This window comes from Anas platyrhynchos, chromosome 1 (assembly GCF_047663525.1).
Source record: "Anas platyrhynchos isolate ZD024472 breed Pekin duck chromosome 1, IASCAAS_PekinDuck_T2T, whole genome shotgun sequence".
NCBI classification, from domain to species: domain Eukaryota; kingdom Metazoa; phylum Chordata; class Aves; order Anseriformes; family Anatidae; genus Anas; species Anas platyrhynchos.
This window is the reverse complement of record NC_092587.1, coordinates 144,213,012-144,233,447: the sequence shown is the minus strand read 5'-3', so window position 1 is coordinate 144,233,447 and position 20,436 is coordinate 144,213,012. Positions and strand designations below refer to the sequence as shown.

General features: G+C 42.1%; 2 protein-coding genes across 8 annotated transcripts in view; one reads left to right on the top strand and one right to left on the bottom strand.

The window, feature by feature from the left end:
* Positions 1 to 486: 486 nt before the first annotated feature.
* Positions 487 to 5,124, bottom strand: SOWAHC (sosondowah ankyrin repeat domain family member C). The gene has a single exon (XM_027444932.3). The coding sequence runs from the start codon at positions 5,025 to 5,027 to the stop codon at positions 3,765 to 3,767; it is 1,263 nt and encodes a 420-aa protein (XP_027300733.1). The 5' UTR covers positions 5,028 to 5,124; the 3' UTR covers positions 487 to 3,764.
* Positions 5,125 to 5,193: 69 nt separating this feature from the next.
* The window catches only part of SEPTIN10 (septin 10), a 28,705-nt gene continuing 13,462 nt past the window's right edge, over positions 5,194 to 20,436 (top strand). For 3 of the 7 annotated variants that reach the window (XM_027444897.3, XM_072031543.1, XM_027444922.3), the window contains exons 1-7: positions 5,194 to 5,353; positions 11,607 to 11,724; positions 12,180 to 12,375; positions 13,927 to 14,113; positions 17,809 to 17,970; positions 19,532 to 19,628; positions 20,197 to 20,365. In XM_027444897.3, coding sequence (XP_027300698.2) covers positions 5,324 to 5,353; positions 11,607 to 11,724; positions 12,180 to 12,375; positions 13,927 to 14,113; positions 17,809 to 17,970; positions 19,532 to 19,628; positions 20,197 to 20,365 — 959 coding nt within the window. In that variant the 5' untranslated portion in view covers positions 5,194 to 5,323. Of the gene's footprint in view, positions 5,354 to 11,606; positions 11,725 to 12,179; positions 12,376 to 12,795; positions 12,818 to 13,454; positions 13,517 to 13,926; positions 14,114 to 17,808; positions 17,971 to 19,531; positions 19,629 to 20,196; positions 20,366 to 20,436 lie in introns of those variants that run through there. The other 4 variants (XM_072031554.1, XM_072031547.1, XM_072031557.1 and 1 more) reach the window with 4 other exon arrangements.

Sequence of the window (20,436 nt, the reverse complement as noted above, 5' to 3'; positions counted from 1 at the left end):
AAATCCATGTGGTACTGCCGTCATACTTCCCTACAGAGAAGCTGCTGGTTGTAGTTCAGACATTACAAAAAGCCTTAATCCTAAACCTTTTTTAATCAGGTATTGACCTTTACATAGTGGCAAAAACTGGTATTAAGTCTTCTCAGAGTCAGAGATTTTTAATTGCAAAGAAATAAGGTCAGGGTGCTATTTTAAGTCAAGCAACACCACTCTCCCAGGCCCTTATTTAGACATACTTCTCTGCAGAAACCCTGTTGTGTCTTCATTTACTTTGACATGAGTTATCGGAGGGCGACTGCTAAGGAGAAGCGTTACTGCCTTTCAAGCAACTCCACTATCTTTTTCCCATCTTTTTCTTTCTGTAGTGTTAGCCAGTATCAGACCTCTTCACGATAGCAGAAAATCCAAAACAACGCATAGTTTTACCAGCCAACATGCCAGCAGCCCCTAAGTACGTAGCTAAGTACAAAAGTAGATCCAAGCATGAACAATTCATGGGCTCTTTTTATTTCGGTAAAACTAAAATTTACAGATCCTTAACTCATAACCATTGAGAAAGACACCCATAAAAAGCGGTATTAATAAAAACTGACGGGCTTCCAGGCCTCTAAAATATTTCAAGCGTTAAGATACAATAAAAGATATCAACTGTTTATATTACAGCCTTGCTGCCTTACACACTATCACAGAAAGTAAACAAACACATTCAGGAACCTCAAGTGTACTATTAAAAAGACACCAGTAAGTGCTCCAGTTTCATGTACCATACAACTTTATTTCAAATTCACATCTTTCTAAGCAGTGTATCCAAAAATACTTGACTAAAGAGTACCTTTAGACTGTAAATATTCTTAAACAGGGCATCAAGTCTTTCCTATTTCCAAACGAAAACTTCAGTTTTAGCTCATGTTATAAAAAGTAACTGTGTGGAATGTGACAAGTCCTAATGTGAAATCAAAGTGCTTTAGTCCCATAGCGCAAATATACACTAGTGGTTATACAGCCATTTGTCAAAAATATCTCTAACACCAACTGTACCATTTTTTTAGGGTTTGGACTTGGTGTCATAGCACCCCACCTTGCGAAGACCTTTGGACCATTAAAGTGAGGTCTCTCTAGTTGATGAGACCATATGAGTGGACCAAGAGTTTCACTTTGACAGTTCAAGCGATGAGTTACAATGATGTCATTTGCCAAATTCTCTTAGTAATTACCAAGTTCTACTGTGTTACGCAAGATAAAACTACATTCCAGTTAGTCTTTTAAAATCCAAAGGGTTTCATATTCCAAATCCCAAGGCGTGGAAGTCCTCGACTCATTTCCCCAAACCCCAACAGCTAGCTAAGTCTCAGTAATTCTGTGCAATTCTTTGCTATTTGCATGTGAAGAGATAAACACTTGACCCAACCATTCACGTGTAAGAATTATAAACTCTAAAAGCAGAAAGTTACTTTAATAAGATTTGGAAGTAGTTGAATGGAATGTGCACAATCCAGAAAATGCCACACTGAAGAGGACTCGTGTCCAATTGAAAACCTTTTTGCAGAAGCCTAAAAAGCTATTTATCTTCTGTAATGAGTGAAGTTTAAGATTTGTGTTTAATTCTCTCCTCTGCTACAAAAGAATTAGCTCTGAAGAATAACACATATAATTTTTTTTCCCCTTTCAGACACCCAATAGTTGTATGAATTGACAGTTTAAACAGGAAGGGCCGGGGAAAAAAATTTTGGTCCTGTCCCACAGATGTAAAGACAAAGTGCTTTGCAAAACTGACTATATCCAGCACATTTGTAGCAACCAACCCAAAATGAAGGCACGTGAAATCTCTATTATAGTTATAATTTATAAACTAAAGCTGAACCTCTGCATAATTTTTAGTCTTTTTGCATGAAAGTAATGACCAGCACCTCTCCAGATTCAATTTTTGTTCCATGTAACTTTTCCCAGAAACAGTTAAGTGTTGCTTGCATGCCTATCAAATACTGTCATTTATTAGGTTTTGACACAAAGTGCAGATACTGGTAATCCATGTGCATGGGAAGTCTGAAACTGATGAATTGCTACCACTCCCTTCCTCTGTCTCTAAAATAAAGTAAACCACCAGCAACAGCTACAGACAGCTGTTACCTTGAAAGTGCACAACTCCCAGCAGCAGTTTCCCTGTGAAGTGTTCTAGAGCTTGTGGCACGCACTTAATCACTGTCTCAAATTTGGACTATAACAAGTCAAAGTCTACCGACTTTACATTCGTTGCCCGACAGACACGCACAAACATTCTGAGGAAGCCAACCTGAAACATGCTCTGACAAGCGTTGCCTTGAGACTGACGGTACCTTAACATCTAAGCACGCGTGACTTCTACCTGGAGCAGCATTCAGGATCCAGGGGCAGCTCAATACCTCACGCTTAAGGAAAGCCTCCTAGATTGCTCTGGAATTGCTACCTTTAAAGCAGAGAAAAAAATATTCAAGGTTTCAGAAAGCTTTAGCAGACAGACACGATGTTCAAAGCCTTAGTTATTACTTCTCTAGAAATACAAGTTTAAAAGAACTCAAACACCATTGCTGCCACTTAAGTAAAATATGTCATTATTTGGCTTTTACTGAGCATTATAAATGGGGATAACGCTTCAGAGTTCTGGTTATTCACCTTGTACCCCCTCTCCCCCTTTTTCTCCTTACCTTCTATTTCTCCACAAAGTAATTTGAAGGGATTGGCACCTAAGTTTCTAGCAAACACGGACCTGTACCTATTACATTACAGGACCACATCAGTTTCAGGAAGATTGCATGCAATGGTGTCGGTGCTCTTTTCTAAAAGAGAATGACTTTCACATGTAACACATACAGCACAATTTTCTGATTTTAAATGCAGCCAGTTACACAAACATGAACAAGACTTGACCAGACTGAATAAACGGAACTGCGCTAGGTCTGGCACTTGAGAATTCACAGTGATTAAAACAAAACTGCTTTGCCTAAGACAAAACGTAAGACACCAACTATATAAAAGACTCTTCACTCGCGTTATTTTCTATCAGTATTACAACAGTGATGAGCGAGTTCAGTAGTACCTCAGACAGCAGAGACCTCAGCACATGGTTAACTCTGTTCACTGCTTGCAGTGCAATGTTTTTTTTTTTTCCTTTGATATTCACAATGTTAAATCAGGCAATTCTCAGCGCACACAGTTAACACAGGCTCAGGTCTTTGCTGGACTGAAACTTGGATTCTGACTGGAAACTTATCGACGGTCTCACTTCGGGTACCCAAGTCTGTGCTGTGCCAGGTGGTATTGCTGTTAAAAAGAGACTTACAATATACTTGCGTATTACTGAGGTGGTGTTCTTACACAGCAAGATGTAAGGAGTTTATAGTACCAGCTGATAATATAAGAGCAGAACATTTGCATTTTCCTCTCCCCCGGTCAACTCGCTAATCCTAGGATTTACGGACACGGGTTTCTCACCCAGAAGTCTGCCTTCAGAGAGGAAGGAGCACAGCTTTCAGACACCCCAGCGTTTCTCAACGCACCCGACTGCCCCTCGTTTCAGCACCGCGGGCCCAGTCAAGGCAGCTGCCTCCTTGGCAGCCACCTGAGCCCTGCTGCACCGAGGGTTAAAGCAAGATGCTTGGGACCCATCTCCCCAGAGCACACGAGAGTCCGGAGGAGCCCCTGCCTGCAGCTGCCTCCCCTTCCACGCTACACCCTGGCTGGGGTCGCTGGTCCGTGCGCCCACCTCCCCGACCTCCTGCTCCCCGGCCCTATCCAAAGACGTTGGACTTCGGCCTGAGCTTGAATGAGGCTTTCAGGGATTTCTCCTCCTGCTCTTCCTCCTCAGTGTCCCCGCGGAAGGAGGGCGTGTTGTGGATGATCTGAGTCCTGAAGCGGATCTTGTTAAGCCGCGGCTTCATCCTCCCGCTGCCGGAGGCTTTCCTGGTCATCTCCTTGCCCTTGCCCGGCACCGCCGCCCCGTCGGTGCCCTCGGCTTCCTCCCCGGCGCTGTGGTGATGATGGTGGTGGTGGTGGTGGGAGAGCCGGTAGCTCATCAGGTTGGACGGCAACACCTTGGAGAGCCTCCAGCGCCCGCTCCCGTTGCCGGCGGCCCCTTCCTCCTCCTCCTCCTCCTCCTCATCCAGGGCCCCCACCAGGCTCCGCATGTCGCCGGAGGTGCCCTGCTGCAGGTACTGCGCGGCCTTGCGCCCGCTGTAGTCGCGGATGTCCACGTCGGCGTCGTAGGCGCCCACCAGCAGCTTCACCACCTCGGTGTGGCCGTGCATGGCGGCGATGTGCAGCGCCGTGTGCCCGCCGCTGGTGCGGGCGTTGATGTCCACGGGCAGCCGGTGCCTCTGGGCGAAGTTGACCAAGGTGGCCAGCAGCTCCTGCCGCCCGTGCTTGGCCGCCCAGTGCAGCGCCGTGAAGCCGGTGATGAAGTCCCGCTTGCAGCACAGCGCCGGCTCGCAGCTCAGCAGCCCCTCCAGGCTCTCCCACCGCCCGTCCGAGGCCGACAGCATCCAGGCGTGCTCCAGCGGGTCCAGCGCCACCGACCCCGCCGCGCTCCCCTCCTCCTCGGCCGACGACGAGGCCACCGAGCCGCTGTCCGAGTCGCGGCCGCGCCCGGCGCCGCGCTTCAGCTGGGGCGAGCCGCCCCGCAGGCTCCTGCGGCCCCCGGGGGAGCCCCCCGCAGCCTCCTCCTCCTCCTCTTCATCCCTCCTCGCCGCAGGAGGAGCAGCAGGAGGAGGAGGTGCTGGTGGTGGCGGCGGTGGTGGTGCCCTCGGGGAGGGCGGCTCGCAGAAGCGGCGGCGGAGATGCACGTACTTGGCCCCGGTGCCGGGCTCCGGGCGGACGGTGGCCACGGCGTTGACCAGCTCCTTGAAGCGCTGCCGGGCTGCGGCTCGCTGCCCGGGCTCGGCGGGGTTGAGCCAGCCGCCGAAATGCTCCAGCAGCTCGGCGTTGCGCGCCCGCCCGCCCCGCTCCCGCAGGAACCGCACCACCGCCTCCTGCCGCAGCTCGCCGGGCTCCGCCATCTCATCTCACATCCTCCTCCTCCTCCTCCTCCTCCTTTCTCCTCCTGCTGCTGCTGCTGCTGCTCACGAGGGCGCGGCGGAGCCCGGCTTCCCCAGCCCCTCCTCCGGCCGGGAGGGAGCGGGGCGGGTTCCCCCATAGAGCCGCCCGCTCTCCCCCTCCGCCCCCCGGCCGCCGTTCCGCCCGTTGGGCGCCGCCTACCCTCGGTCCCAGCCCCGGCAGGGGGTTTCCATCCTTCATTCCCCTCTCCCCTTCCCTCCTTCCCTCCCTCTCCTCTCCGTCCCCTCCCTCTGGGGCCATGGCCGCCCCCGGTGCCGGCCGGCAGCCGGTAAGTCCCCGCCGCGGTGCCCTGGCAGCCGAAATTTGCCGGGGGGTGGAAGAGGAGGGCTGGAGGAGCTCGGTGGGGGCTCGGCTGGCGGCCCCTGGGCTCCCAAGGGCTGCAGCATCGCTCCCCGTTTTGGGGGAGACACACGGGTTTGTGTACGCCTGCAGCTGCACCGCACTTCTGGTGACAGCGCAGAACGGTTCTAGGTATTGCTAAGGGCAGGGGGATTGGGGTTGTTTTGGGAAAGAAGAGTGGTTTTCAGCTGGTCTTGTGGTGGTGGGCAGGTGAAGTACCTGTCTCAGTGGTTATTGGCTTCGTCCTGGTGCCATGCTGCTGGCCTCGGGTACGCGGCACAGCTTGTGTGGGAGCTGGAGGAATGGAGAACAGCCACCCCTCCTTGGACATTTTCGTCCCTTGGAGCAGCTCCTATCCAGGCCACCACTCTTTTGAAGTTTTCTTTCCTTGGAGCAGCTTGCATCCCAGCCAGTTTTCCTCCCTGTCTCTCTGTGACATAACCCAAGGGGCAGCGTAGAAGCAGGGGCCAGAGGAGGACCAGGTCTACCCTTGCTCCTGGTGCTGAAATAATTATTTGTCCTGCTATTGTCAGAGCAGGATCCACCCAGCTCCAACTAACCTTCAGCAGGGGAATGAAGGGGCTTTGTTCATGTTCCCCCACTTGCCCAAGACTTGGCTGTTGAGCGTAGATTGCTTTCCGGCAGAGTTCATGTTTGGAGAGGTGCATTTCACAGATACCGTCGTTAAGGCATGGATAAATCCTCTCGAGTGGCGGTATGATGTAGTGTGATGCATTAATTTCATGCTAGCTTTTTCTCTCCATCCATCCATCCATCTATATAGCGACACGGGCTGGCTCTTGCGGGAGGCCAGAAAGAAGAAAAGCCTAAGAGCCGAAGTTTAAGAAACATTGCAAAATGTTTTTGTTGATTAATGTTTGCGTGAAGAGTGCAGAGAGAGGTGGTAAACCAGCTAAAGTGAGTGAGAGTGGGACTTGAGGGTCCCCTAGATCTGCTGAGGGATGCATGGAGATGGAAAGCTTCACAGAGGAGAAAACTAAAACCAGAGGTGTAAGATACATCTTTAATAGAGGCGAGTGATTTAGTCCTAGCTTTATAAGTATCAGAGACTGACATCAAATAAGATTTTCTAGTTTCACACACGCTGTGTAATTGTTAAAGTATTTCTTACTGCGTTGTGGGAAGGATTTTGTTTTCAGTCCTTTCACAAAAGAAATGCAAAATCACTCCCAGAATGCAGCCTGACCTTACCCTGTAAATCTATTTACAATCAGGCTACACAACGTCTGAGATGCAAGCATTCACTACTTCCAATTCTTGAAATTTTGACTTCTGGGAAAGTTCTGGCAGCTATTGCTGCCGTACAACAGCACACAATGCTTGCCATTGACTAATTAAAAAGGAGGCGAAAGAGAAGGCCCCGCTGCAGTCAGATGCCTGCAGATAGCAGCTGCCATTCTCACACCCAGGACCAGCACTTTCTCATGAGGACAAGCAAGGTCTGCATCAGAGTGGCTGTGGTCGAGGGCTCTGGCTCGTATGCAGAGACAGAATTGCTGCTCTCCAGGAGAGAAACCCAGTGCTACAGTTGCAGCACACACAGCTGCGCCAGCACAGCCAGACCAGCATAAATCTTCAGAAGTGACAGCAGTCACAGTGTTAGTGCTGAGTATTTTGCCTTATCGTGGTCATCTCAGAGGGCAGCGGCAGATTTCGGTCCCTTTGTTTTTCTCCTTACCTTCAGCAAAGGAGGAACAGGTACGGCATGTGCTGGATTTTCAGGTTACTCAATCATGTGCTGGTGAAGAGAAGCCTTTGCGGTGTTTGCAAATGCATATGTTGCTGTCTGTGAACTCACCTCCTCACAACTGAAAAATGAGCAAGGTATTTCTGCGTTTTTGCTTGTTTGTTCCTAAATACCTTAAAATACAATCCAGCAGTTCTCTCCAGTAACAGCCTGCATGCTGTGCCTCCTGTTCTCTTCTGAGGGGCTACAACTTTTTCCTCTACTTGGCCCGGGGGATTTCAGGGCATTCGTGGAGATTCTGCACTGCCTCAAGTCTTTTAAGACAGAAGCTTAGGGCAAAAATGTCACTTTTTTTTTTTTCTTTAAGGTTCCTTCTAAGATATTTCCATATATACATACATATATATAGAATCAGACATATATATGTGTGTGTGCATCAAGGAAATACTGTGGCAACCTATTATTTAAGGCAACATAAGCTGTCTTGTGTGTTAAAGTGGGTTAGAAAAAAAAATTGTAGGTACAACAAAATAACATGTAAAAAGTCATTTGCAAAGGCTGGTAGGAGAATTCAGAGCTCATGGTATTTTGGACCAATCCCTAAAAAACTGGCTACAATTTCTGTCATATTGAATAAATTACTTGATAACTGTGAGTTAAATTAGTCAAATGAGTTTTCATTGAAGCGTCTTTTGGCCAATACTTTTTTTCCTATGGAATATTTTTGGAATGTGTTGTTTCATACTTGACTCTTGCTTTTGATTTTATAGAATAGGCCAATGTATTCATTCTATGTGATTTTAATGTATTACTTTTCTTACTCTGCATCTCCATAGTCTTTTCTTTCTGTATTTTTCTACCTCCCATATGTTTTTGGTTCCCTTCCTTCTGCGTTACTTTGCCAAGGTTTCCCTTCTGTTCCCGTCGTGCCGCCCGCCCATGTGGTGTTACGGGCCTCATTGGCCGGCATCTACTTCTATTTTCCCTCAAGCTTCAGAGGGTGCTTTTCAGTGGTCTTTGCCCATGATTATATGCTTGGGCTGCATGTCTGGTTCTGCAGAAGGCTTATATAGGAGATCTACATATAGTCTGAGACCCATTTTTTGTTTATTTTTAATATGAGCTTGGAGGGAGGCAGGTCTCCAAATCAGGACCGTAGGCCTCAGTGCTGTCATGTTTGCCTCATGGAGAACAGACATTGAAGGATACAAGGTCTTCTATATCGGCATGGCTGAGGCCTTGGCCCGGTTGAACTACACAATATTTCTTGGAAGTTTAACAGCCTAAATTAAGAGCTTTTACTGGGACATTTTTGGTGAAACTGGTTCCTGGAAATTCAATTGTCTTAGGACAGCTCTCTGAACAATTTAGGAGTAGTTAAAATCCTTAAAAAAAAATATGCATATTTAAAAATAGAAATAGATTCAGAATCTTTGTTTCTAGCTTTTCTTCACATTTTACTGTTAATATAGTTTTTTTTTTTTGTGTGTGTGTGTGTGTGTGTGCATCCTGCCAGAAGTCTTCCCATTGTAGGCACTGTAATCAAGTCAACTCTGCCCACTTTTTTTGGAATGACTTAATTAGGCTGTGCTTCTTACTGTCTGTCTGCAAAAGTGATTTCCATAGACCACGACTTTTCCTTTTCTGATCCTCCTTCAGCTTGTCAATCTTCTTTTTAAAACGTTAAAACACTTGAGCAAGACGTTTAAGCACGTTCTCATGACGGGTATAAGTAATACTCTCTCCCCTGCTTGCCATTCCTGCAGTCACGTAGCTGGTGGTTACAGACGTCTTCCTGCTGACGTTCTCGCTGCCAGACTGTGTGGAGTTGGTGATGTGCGAGGTCTGGGGTGGAGGTGGTGGTGGTTTGTTGCTTTACGAAGTCATTACCTCTGGCAGAAAGAACTGGGAAGAGTGATCCCGTCATTAAGGTGCTGCAAGCGGGGTGCATGAGCTTCGTGTTCTTGCGGCCTTTCCTTTTATCGTCTCAGCTAACAGCTTTACCCTATACTCAGAGTGAAGATGACATGGCAGGCTTGCCTTCCTCCTCTACCCCAGGGCTGGAGATGGCCATGTATAAAACACTGCTGTTGTGTCGGGGAGGTTCATCTAAGCTCCTGGGGCTGTAATCCGCTTTTACAGCTTACCAGGGCTTTTCTGTCTGGTGTCAAGGTGTCATCTGAACCGACAGAGCACTTGCAATACACTTCTGTATGTTTACATTTCCAGAAAAATGGTTTTAATTTTCATTCCTAGCAGTGTGGTGTCATTAAATTAACTTTTATGTACCGAAGAAAGACATAAATGTGGTATTCTTAAAATACTGAATTTGCAATGTCTCAGAATATCTTGACAAATGCATCAGTACCTATCGCAGAAATTGTTACTTTCCTGAATGAAATACATATCCATAAGAATTATCTTTGGGAGGAACTTGGAAATACAAATAAATTAACCATCTTAGACCTCCAATATGGATTTTTAAATAGTGATACAGTCATATTGTTTTTATAAACACAGACATAGTTTTCTAAGCTCAGCACAGAGAAGGCACCTTGTTTTGCAATTTTATTATTTCCCTTTGCCCTCTGTTTCAGAGAAATGTTGACAAATTTTGAGATAAACAGCCAGTATAATAGTGGAATAATTATTTTTTAGTTTTATTCCCAGAAAATGATACATTTGAGCTGAATTGCTAGATTGCAATTAATCTCTTTCTTCCTTTTGGAAATGAAATTTATGGAGGCAACGGCTATGAGGACTCCTGCCATCCGTTTTCCCACCTAGCCAGTACAGCAGACACAGCTGTAAGACTGGTTTTCTCTGTCTATGCAGTTTTTAATCCTGTCCTTGTGTATTGTGGGTGATGCAGTATTTCTAATGACCTTTGGAAATGATCGGTAAGGTTGTGGCTTTTGTTGCTTTGCCCATGGAAATTCAAGTGGACTTGAATGAAATTCGGTTCTTCTTGCTCTAGTGTTTTTATTTGTTTGTTTGTTTGTTTTTTTGTGGAGAGTAACAACTGATTAGGCAGTGATTTTGAGGGTAGCCCGGCAGAATTTGGATTTGGGCTGGTGACACATGAAAGGCCTCCCTTCTGCAGTTATGCTGAGCCTCTTGTACTGTCTCTGGGTGTGGAGTCCTGATGGTTGGCTTTAGGAGAGCTTATTTTGGCGGTGACAGAGGTTGGTTGAGTGTTAGACTGTGTAAGTGTAGTTGCTCCCTGTCTGTCACACTGAACTTGGCTTGTCTTGGACACTTGTCTTTAAATGATTGGGATGCTGCAGTCGTCAACATTTCTCTGCCCCTTTTAATAGTAATTTCCATATAGTAGAATACCTTGTGGAATTTTGTGCTCAGATGTGTTTTGAATTAATGTTTATTTTATTTCTCTTTAAATTACACCCTTTGCTTACTCATATTTTTTGTCGTTATATTAGTCTAAATGGAGTTATCTGGCTATATCAGTCTGAAATCAGAGCTAGTGCAGTCAGTAGTCCCACATGAGAAGTCCTGTGCAAAATGTTTGCTGTAAGTGATGGCCACATCGTTTTAGCAACACAAAGTCTGAAACTTTCTATGCATACCTGTTATAAAAGGTGGCACTTTGAGGGGCTTGTGAGTATTAAATGAGGATGTTTCTACTGTTGGCTATGCAGGTGTTCCCAGGAACAACTAATGGCATGTGGATTGGAAGCAGAAGAGACAGAATAGTATGGACCTGTCGCTTTTTACACATTTGATATGGAATGGTTCTTTAAAACCACAGTTTGTGTGTGTGAACTAAGATGCTTCCTTTTAATCTTAGGCATTTTTTTGTATGGGCAATGCCTTGATGTTGTGATGCAGGATTCCTAACATTTTAAACTGACTGTGCTCCTCTAGACATTTCTAATAATATATATTAGAGTTCTGGTCTGTAGGGAAGGTGCTATTTTATATAAATAATAATTGCTGTACCAGATACCATATGTATATGTAGTTACCATATACCTTCCTGTGATTATGGTCCCTTTTTTGAAATCTGCTTATTAAGTTGTTTTAAAATGCTTTTTTCTTCATTTCTAAGAGCAAATCATCTATAATCTACTGTTCTGTCTATGGTTTATAACATAAACCATTTATAACATTTTCAATTTACGTTTGTAGTTGGGCTTGTCTGCTTTATTTCGTTCTTTTTTTTTCTTTCTAAAACATGGTCTTAATTTTTACACTGCGAATAGTCATGTGAAGTAAGTCCGAGTATTTTCTCAAGTCATGGGATAAAGTTGACTTGATGGATTTTTTTTTCTGAACTTTTGCTTTTCTTGGTTCCTTGTAAATTATAAGTGCTAGCTTACTATCAGAGTTCTTTTGTTGCCCTTACTAATTGCTTTGCAACTCACTTTGCTAATACATTTTTCAATATTTTATTAATTTAAAGCCATGTCATTAATATTTAATACATATTTCAATATTTTATTTTATTTAATAGCAAAATGATGGCTATCGATCCTTACCCTTGTCTGGTCATGTCGGTTTTGATAGTTTACCTGATCAGCTGGTTAACAAATCCATCAAGCAGGGCTTCTGCTTCAACATTCTTTGTATCGGTAAGTAATACATGGAGTTTTTAAGGTTTTGGTTGCAAACTATCCCTCTCCTAAGGAAGTGACTGAAATTTAAATCCGTTTGCAATGTTTAGTGTTTTCTTTAATATTAAACATGAACTGTAATTCCATTATTTGTATAAATCCTTTGTTTTTATAATTAGCATTTCAATTGGATATTTTTTTGTACTTTAAAAAAAAACACTAAAGTGTTTGGGCCATTCTGCTTATTCCTCATCAGCAGATAAGTAGTACCCATCTCCTGCTTGTAGGATAAAAATTGAACAAAAGATATTTAGTGCTCGTTGTAAAAAAGGGAATGTAGGTAACTGTACTGTTCAAAGAAATTAGTTGACAATTTTTTGACAAATTTGTCAAGTTGTTGCAATAACACTTTATATATTTAGCAGGTATTTGATGTGCACAATTTCTACCCCACCCCTTCTGTTCAACCTCAGGAGAAACTGGAATTGGGAAGTCAACCTTAATAGACAGTCTGTTTAACACCAGTTTTGATGACCCTGCGTCAACTCATTTTCAGCCAAATGTAAGACTTCGAGCCCAGACATACGAACTCCAGGAAAGCAATGTTCGTTTGAAACTAACCATTGTAAATACCGTGGGCTTTGGTGACCAGATAAACAAAGAAGATAGGTAAGTGTTGTCTTGTTTCCATGGTGAGCAGAAGTCTTGATCTTCAATTCCAGTTTGATTTTTCTCCTTGCTTTGTGGTAAATATTTTTCTTATGTACATTCCAAATACTTGGTTAACTGTTTTCTCTGTACACCAAAGCAGGCATGTTTTTCTTCTTGTCTAGGAAACAGGTTGAGAAATCAGCTGAACTCTGCTCCCTCTTTATGATACAATATTTTATAAATACGTGTAAATACAACGTGAAATAATGACTAGAGTTTCTTTTGGGGTGGAAGGGAGAAGGCCTACAGGGGTACTATTTAAGCAACCAACTAGGTTATTAGGTACAGTACATTATACAGAATATATCTACAGTGGTTTTTCTTTTTTGTTTGTTCGTTTTAATTATTGGTGCGTATTAAAGATGTCAGACTGGAAGGAGCATCACATGGATTCCTGAAGGTATTTGTTCTTCTGTTGGACAGCTTAACTAAAAGATGTAGAGGTACAATGCTAGTTTTGTTCAGAACTTGTTTCTGAGTCTCTGCTTTTATGAATTGAAGATTTAAAAATATTGAACTACACTTCAGCAAATTTTCTTTCATCTTAATTGTAATGAGTTCTAGCAGTCCTTTGTGCTATATGAGTGCCTAAAAGGTGGTGATTGTAAATGAAGGTTAGAGAGCCATGTTATGATTGTCATGAGGCCTCTATCCTATGATATAATAAGGAAAATAGCTACTTCTAGAGAAATAGCTACTTCTAGAGACTTGGATGAATGCGATGTAAGTGGATATTAGTATAGATATTGGTGTTGATGCGTGTTGTATTGTAGGAAGCTGCCTTTTAACCCTTCTTTGTTAATTTTGGATACAACAACTACTTTTGAATTTTGATCACATTTGATCTAGTTTACAAACGTTTTGTAGCAGCAGAACTGTGAGGGCATGCTGCTAGTATGTCCAGCAACGCTTTCTTTTTGAAAGCAGATTACAGTCATGTTTTAAGTAGGGTAAAGTTTACTTAAACTGTACTTAAATTGCAAATCAGATTTCCATTCTTCACTCACATTCCTCCTTTTCAATTTTTGTTTATTAAGAGCTCTCTCATGTACAGTACTTCATCTTCAGAAGATACTGGAAGTCCTATTTCTTGGTACTGGTAATTGCATGTTCTTTCTTTTCTTGTATTGTGTCTAAAGGGTTTCTTGCACCTTTCCTGTATCTAAGAGTCCTGCAGTTGCACAGCTTGATTGATGAAGTTTATAATATATCACTTGGGAAGACTGATAATAAGCAAAAGTAACTTTACATAGCTTTTTTTTTTTCACTAGTAGTAGCTAGAGAATATATTATCTATATTAGGTGCACGATTAATTTTTGAGTAGTCTCTCAGAAATTAGGATCACTCGGTACATTTAATTTTCTGACGTATTATGTAGATATATAGGCATGCTGTTTAATTGTAAAGTGAAAATCCACAAAAGAATACAAGAGGAATTCCTTTCTTAGCCTTGCTCAGCTTAGGAGTAGGTAATATCTGATTGCTAAATTTTATTTTATTTCTTGCAGCTATCAGCCAATAGTGGATTATATAGATGCCCAATTTGAAGCCTATCTCCAGGAGGAACTGAAAATTAAACGTTCTTTATTTAGCTACCATGATACTCGCATCCATGCCTGCCTCTATTTCATCTCACCTACAGGCCATTCTTTAAAAACTCTAGATTTGTTAACCATGAAAAGTCTAGACAGCAAGGTAAGACTTCGAAGCAGTTGTAAGGATTTGTCATATTTTTTGAATCATCTTGCAGCTTGTGGATGTGTTGCCACATCTTAATTGTATATCTGTGTGTTTGGTTTTGGAGTGTTTTTTTTTGGTACTGGTGTACCTTAAGTTCAGAACCAATTAGTTCAGCAGGCAGTTTGAGGTTCGTCATGTAGTTATTTACCGATCAGAAAGACAGAGAGAGACATCCTCTTTAGGACAAGTTTGAAAAAAAGAAACAGCAAGTTTTGAAAAAGAAAATAAATTTAACTGTTCTTTTACTGAACCATTAACATCTTAAAGTGATTGGACAGGGTACCACCCATGAGTGCTGTAATCGTTCTAATAAAGTTTGATTTTAGTACACTGTTGAAATTTGGGGCTGCTGAAACGTTGGCGTATAAAAAGCTTTGCAGCACTGCGAAGAACCTTATTAAATATAACTGGGTAGGCAAGTGCCATGAGCAGAGCACCTTGCTAGCCTGATTTTTATACAATACACTACATTAATGTTTTAAACTTACATCTTGATTTCTTCGGAAAACTTTAAAATAGTATTTTCTAGTGTGCTTACTTGTACTTTCTAGATTCTTATGATTCTTCCTGCTTGTATGAATTGGATGAAGCTAAATATTTAAGCCATCTTAAGAAGTATTATATCATTTGGTAGAAGACAGAAATTATCCATTAACTGTTGAAATGTTATGAAATTTGAAAACTTCAGTGTTTTTTCTGTTCCTTTGTGCTTTAATTTTACTCCATTTTTACTGACTCTGTTTTTACTACGTTTTGTGTATGTGAGCCTTAAGTGTACACCTTAACCTGAAGACACCTACCAATATAGTTAAATGAATCTGCAAGGTACCAACCAATACTAACGTCAAGTATAAGTATTTTTTTCATTCTCTGTAGCATAAAGGGACAGCAGATGCCTTAACATTCATTTAAGGTGTTAGGTGAAATCCTAATTTAGAACAATAGGGAAATGGGGAAAAAAAGTGATACTTTGTATTTCAGACAGAATGATGATCAAAAAAGGCTAAATTTGGTTCTAGCAAACAGGGAAGTTAAATGCATAGGTAAAATTTAACCTTTATCCTGGTGACTTTGTATGGTCATTTTAGTTAAACTCGGTTCTGCATTGCTATTGAATGAAGTAGCATCAGTTGCTTCTTCACGGTGTGCATGCTTAAGTGCTTTCAGCAGCCAGTTCCCTGGATGAAGGAACTGATTTAAACTGAAAGCTAAAGATTTTTGCTTGGTTAGGGAACTGATCAAGCTGAAAAGTATCTGGCTCCTTGGACAGCTGCACTAATTTTAGTTCTGCCTGGAAGAGAGCAGCTGCAGGCATGGGGAAGATCTGGACTGCTGCTTTAGTTGCAGATCTAGATTTTTTTTTTTTTAATGCAGGATTAAAGTGATTTTGTATTAATGGCTTATAGCCTTCTAGCAAAATTCAGTTTTGTAGTAGTGGGAGTTGTAGCAGTGGAGAAAGCTAGAAGGAGTCAGTTGGTGTCCAAGTGAGCAGCAGGTGTAGAAGGGAGCACTGGGACTTGGGGCACATATGGACATGGTCCAAATCAAAACCCTTTAAGCCTCCTGTTAGTACAGGTGTGTGCTTTCATTTAACGTTCTTGGATGAAAGTGCTGAGATACTAGTAATCAAGAAAACCTTAAGTGCTACAAGCAGAAATAAATCTTGCTTAACAGATTAAGAAAAAATAACTGTTTCTGTTGCTTATCTAAAGTCAGAGTAGTACTGCTGTTAAATTTTAATGACAAGTGTGATTTAACATCAATATTGATGGCTGGAATCAGTTTGCGGAGATCTTGCTTTCTTTTGTTACCTGCTTCCACAGCAGTCTTCCTCTGCTTTTCTTTGTCCAGCCAGTCCCTCCTGGGTGTGAGTGGTTTGTGTTCAGAAGACAGCGTCAAGGTTAATTTAAGTTCCAGGATTCTCTCCCATCCATTTTTAAAGCTACACAGTGGAAAACCTAAATCGACATACCTCTACTAATTTCGTTGGATCTCTAAGTTTCTCTCGTTTATTCAATTTTAAGTTAATTCAGTTATCAAAAATAAAAAATAAAGCATTTTGATTTTGGATGTTTTACAGCATACGTGCTTAGGCTGCATATGCTGTGCCGTAGTCTTAGAAGTTGTACTTTGTTGGTATACTTTCATCTTTCTGAAATTTTGCTTAAGACATTGAGAAGACTTATTTCACAACATTGAAGCTCAGAATTGCCTCACCTGGATCGAGCTTTTTAATTGTAAATAAGGTATTTGCACTAGAAGAAACTGGGAAGGGAAGAGCCCTAGGGGCAGGAAGATAAAACGAGTGAGGACGAGAAACTTCTAGTTTAAGAAAAACAATGCTGGTTTTGTTGATACTGATTTTGAGAGATTTTTTTTTTTTTCTGAAATTGAAACACCATTTGTTTTGTGCAGAGTTAGGGGAAGAGCACAAGATTTGTTTTCCTGAAATACTCCTGAAATACTGACATGCTAGGCCTTACGCATACCTGCCTTGCAAGCACTTCTGAGCATAATCAGCTATGTTTCTAGGAGGGTTGTTTATTTGATTTAGTACTTATTACTTTTTTTCTCTCCTCTTGACACAGTTCAGTCTTTTTTTTTTTTTTTTAAAGCCTTTTTGTCTTATGGTCTCAGAAGAAATTACTGAATTGGGATTTGAAATTCCATGCTTAGGAATTTCCATTTAGACAGAATAGTCAGAACAATGAAAAGAATGTGTTTGTATATACTGGGGAGAGTTTCTTCCTCCTTTTTTTTTGGTATCTATAATCAAGAAACTATGCAAAGCTCTCAAATCTTCTGAAATCTGGAAGAATTGTTTGTATTGTTTCACCAGAATTTTGGACGTTGACTTTAATTCTTTGGAGCTTGTTAGGAAAAGTGCCTGCTTTGGATGTGATAATAGGAAGAGAATAGGTGCCAAATTATTCTTAAAAATACTGACTTACTGTCATAACCATTTTAGCAAAGAGGGCACTTTACAGCAGAAGGATTGCGTGCTGAATTCTGAATAATTACTGTAAAAACTTGTAGGCAAGATTGATTATCCAATCTCGGTCATTCCTGCACTCAGCAGATGCTTGTGAAACTCACTGCTGTGTTAGGGGCTAGAGTAAGAGCTGTGGGTGACAGTGGTGAGATGAACAGGGTGTTGTACCTGAAATGAGTGAGCCCAGGGAAGAGGCTGAGGGGTTGGCAGAGCTTGGTGTTAAGCTTCCTTTTCTGTGTGCATTTAAACTGTCAACTTTCATTTAACACCCAAACTACATATCCCAGTGCAATGAACTAAAAAAATATTCTATTTTTAACAGAGATATAAATACTTAATATCATTTCGGTAGTAGGTAGACATTGCTTTGAGTACTCCACTGTATGAGGTCTCCTTCCTTCTTCTTTTCTCAGAGTCACTTATGAGGAAATACATTAAATAATATGTTAATATTTTGTTAAGATGATGCCAATTAATACTTCTTTTAATGGTTTGTGAAGCTTTCTTTGGTTATTGTTGAAACTCATCAGATATTGATGGGAAAGTTTAGACTGAGGGGAAAGTTTTGAAGAGCTTATCACCAAACAATTACGTTCATAAAAGTTGTCATCTCAAAACTGAAGTCTTACACATTCCATATAATGTGTGTCGTTAACAGGTGAACATTATACCGATTATAAGCAAAGCAGACAGCATTTCAAAAACAGAACTGCAGAAGTTCAAGAACAAACTCATGAGTGAATTAGTTAGCAACGATGTCCAGATATACCAGTTCCCAACTGATGATGAAACTGTGTCTCAAGTTAATACCGTCATGAATGTAAGTAAATGGCACTGACGTTAATATTTCAGTATTAAAGCATCACTCTCTAGCGCTGAGTCATGCTCATTCTTCCACGATTATTCTGAGGCTTATGGATGTGTATTTGCAGCAAGTTTGATACTTATTTTCTCTGTCCTTAAAAAGCTCCCGTGTTTTTGGGCCTTCCCTGCCCTCCCTTTCCCCCAGTCATCTTGTCCCTCAGATGTTGCTTGTTTTAGGAGATGTTTTCTTTTCTGGCTCAGTAACAGAAAAGAGGATCTCCCTCAGAAATACTTTTCCTAGTTTCTGGATAATTAAAACATAATTACTAGCATTAGTGGACAGATTGGATTTGCTGTTTTCTAAAGTGAATGTTATCTTACATCTGTTATGGAAGATACTAAAACGCCTCACTTCTTCAGTTTTCTCTGGTCTTTATGATTTCAAATCTTTTTTTTTTTTTTTTTTTTCATTTGCCTTTTCCTTTTATCTGTTGCTGTCCTTCCAAAAAAGCACAAATTATCTTTGGGAATTACTAAACCAGATATACTTTAGGCTTTTTTACTGCTGTGCTTTCAGATTGTCCCAGTGGTACCTGCCAGGTTAAACCAAGCTTGTAAAGCTAGACTGGAGTATTTTGAGAACTCTGCCTGTATCTACTGTTCATCTGCATATGTTTGTATCTTATCCCAGCGTGTACTCGAGTTTGAAAGCAGGGAGGAGGAACTGAGATGTGGAAGTATATGGCTCTGCAGCCCCAGCCTCCATCCCTTGTGCCAGGGACTCTGAACATCATTCAGAAACAGAGCCTTCTGTGGGCAGAGGTTGTTTCCTGATACTTAGGCACTGTCATGCTTTTCTAAAGATTTGTTCCCAGTTGGTGACATATTTTTATTAGGCCAGCTGTAGCAGGTCAGCACTCAGGCAGCACCCAGTCCTGTATTTCTGGTCACTTGGCAGAGCCCATAGCAGTAACAACATCTCAGGTCCAGACCTGTGATTGTTTCCTAGCTGATGCTGCTGATTCAAGCTCTGGTTGGGTACAAATCAGAGTGGCAGAGACATTTATTTACTGGTGATGCTCTTCCTGATTCAGCCCGGGATGGTGTTGGCCTACTTTGCTGTAAGGGCAGACCTGCTGGGTCAGGTTCCACCTGTTGTCCACCAGGATCTCCGTGTCTGTTTCTGCCAATAGGCTTTCCAGACAGGCAGCTCTCAGCATCTGCTGGAGCATGGGGTTGTTCCTCCTGAGGAACAAGACTTGGCATTTCCTTTGGTTGAACATCACCAGGTTCCTGTCAGCCCATTTCTCCAGCCTGACGGGTTCCTCCTAATGGCAGCACAGCCGTCTGGTCTACCAGTCACCACTCCTGGCTTTGTCAGTGTAACTTTTGAATGAGTGGGTTGCGTAGCAAAGCAGATCCCTTAGAAGTAGGGTTTGGCTCAAAACTGCTTTTTTCTGAAATGGTGTTGTGTCATGTGTCCGTCATCCCCCCCCAGTTTATTTTTGAAGTGTTTGCTTTTCAGTTCTGACGTAAGAACATGGAGAGGTAAGGCTGTGTTGGTGTGGCTTTTACAGGGTCACTTGCCATTTGCTGTAGTAGGAAGTACGGAAAAGGTGAAAATTGGAGACAAAATGGTGAGAGCTCGTCAGTACCCTTGGGGCATCGTACAAGGTAACTGAGTTCTCAAAGGTATTTTTATGTTTTTATTTTTTTTTTATTTTTAAATTGTAGAATTCACTAATTTTAAAAGTGGCTGTTATTAGCCACTCATGTCATTGATTGTATTTTGGGTAAAGAGTTTAGGAAATTTAGTAATGAATATTTGAGGTCTTCAGTAACTGGTAGTTTCAACACTGATGCATCCTTGGAATCAAGCTGTGAGGTGGTATGTGTAATATTTAGGTAGGTTAGTATTGTGGCAGTGCCACCAGCGCTACCAAATGTTAAAATTTCATAGTTGTCAGAACAGAAGAGGAAAAAAGAGAGAAATTTGATTGTTGTTCAATTCAAATGGGAAATCAGGACATACTGGGACATGTTTACTGGTACTTACAGTTAGTGCTTCAATGTCTGTATTACCAATTACAGGGAAGTCTAAGAGGTACAACAAATATAGATACCTTTTCCTGGAAGTATAGCTGGTAAACAAAATAAAAGGATCTCAATGCTATTTAAAATACAGATTGATAATTTATATACTTGTATGTAATAATTACATTTCCCTCTTGTAATTGATTAGTGGAAAATGAGAACCACTGCGACTTTGTGAAGCTTCGTGAGATGCTTATTTGCACAAATATGGAAGACTTAAGAGAGCAGACTCATGCACGCCATTATGAGCGGTACAGGCGCTGCAGACTGGAAGAGATGGGCTTCAGAGACGTTGGCCCTGAGAACAAGCCAGTAAGGTAAAGGATTTTTGTGTACAGCACTGGCTTTCAGCTTTCATTCACTTCTCATTTGACTGTATCAATGCGAT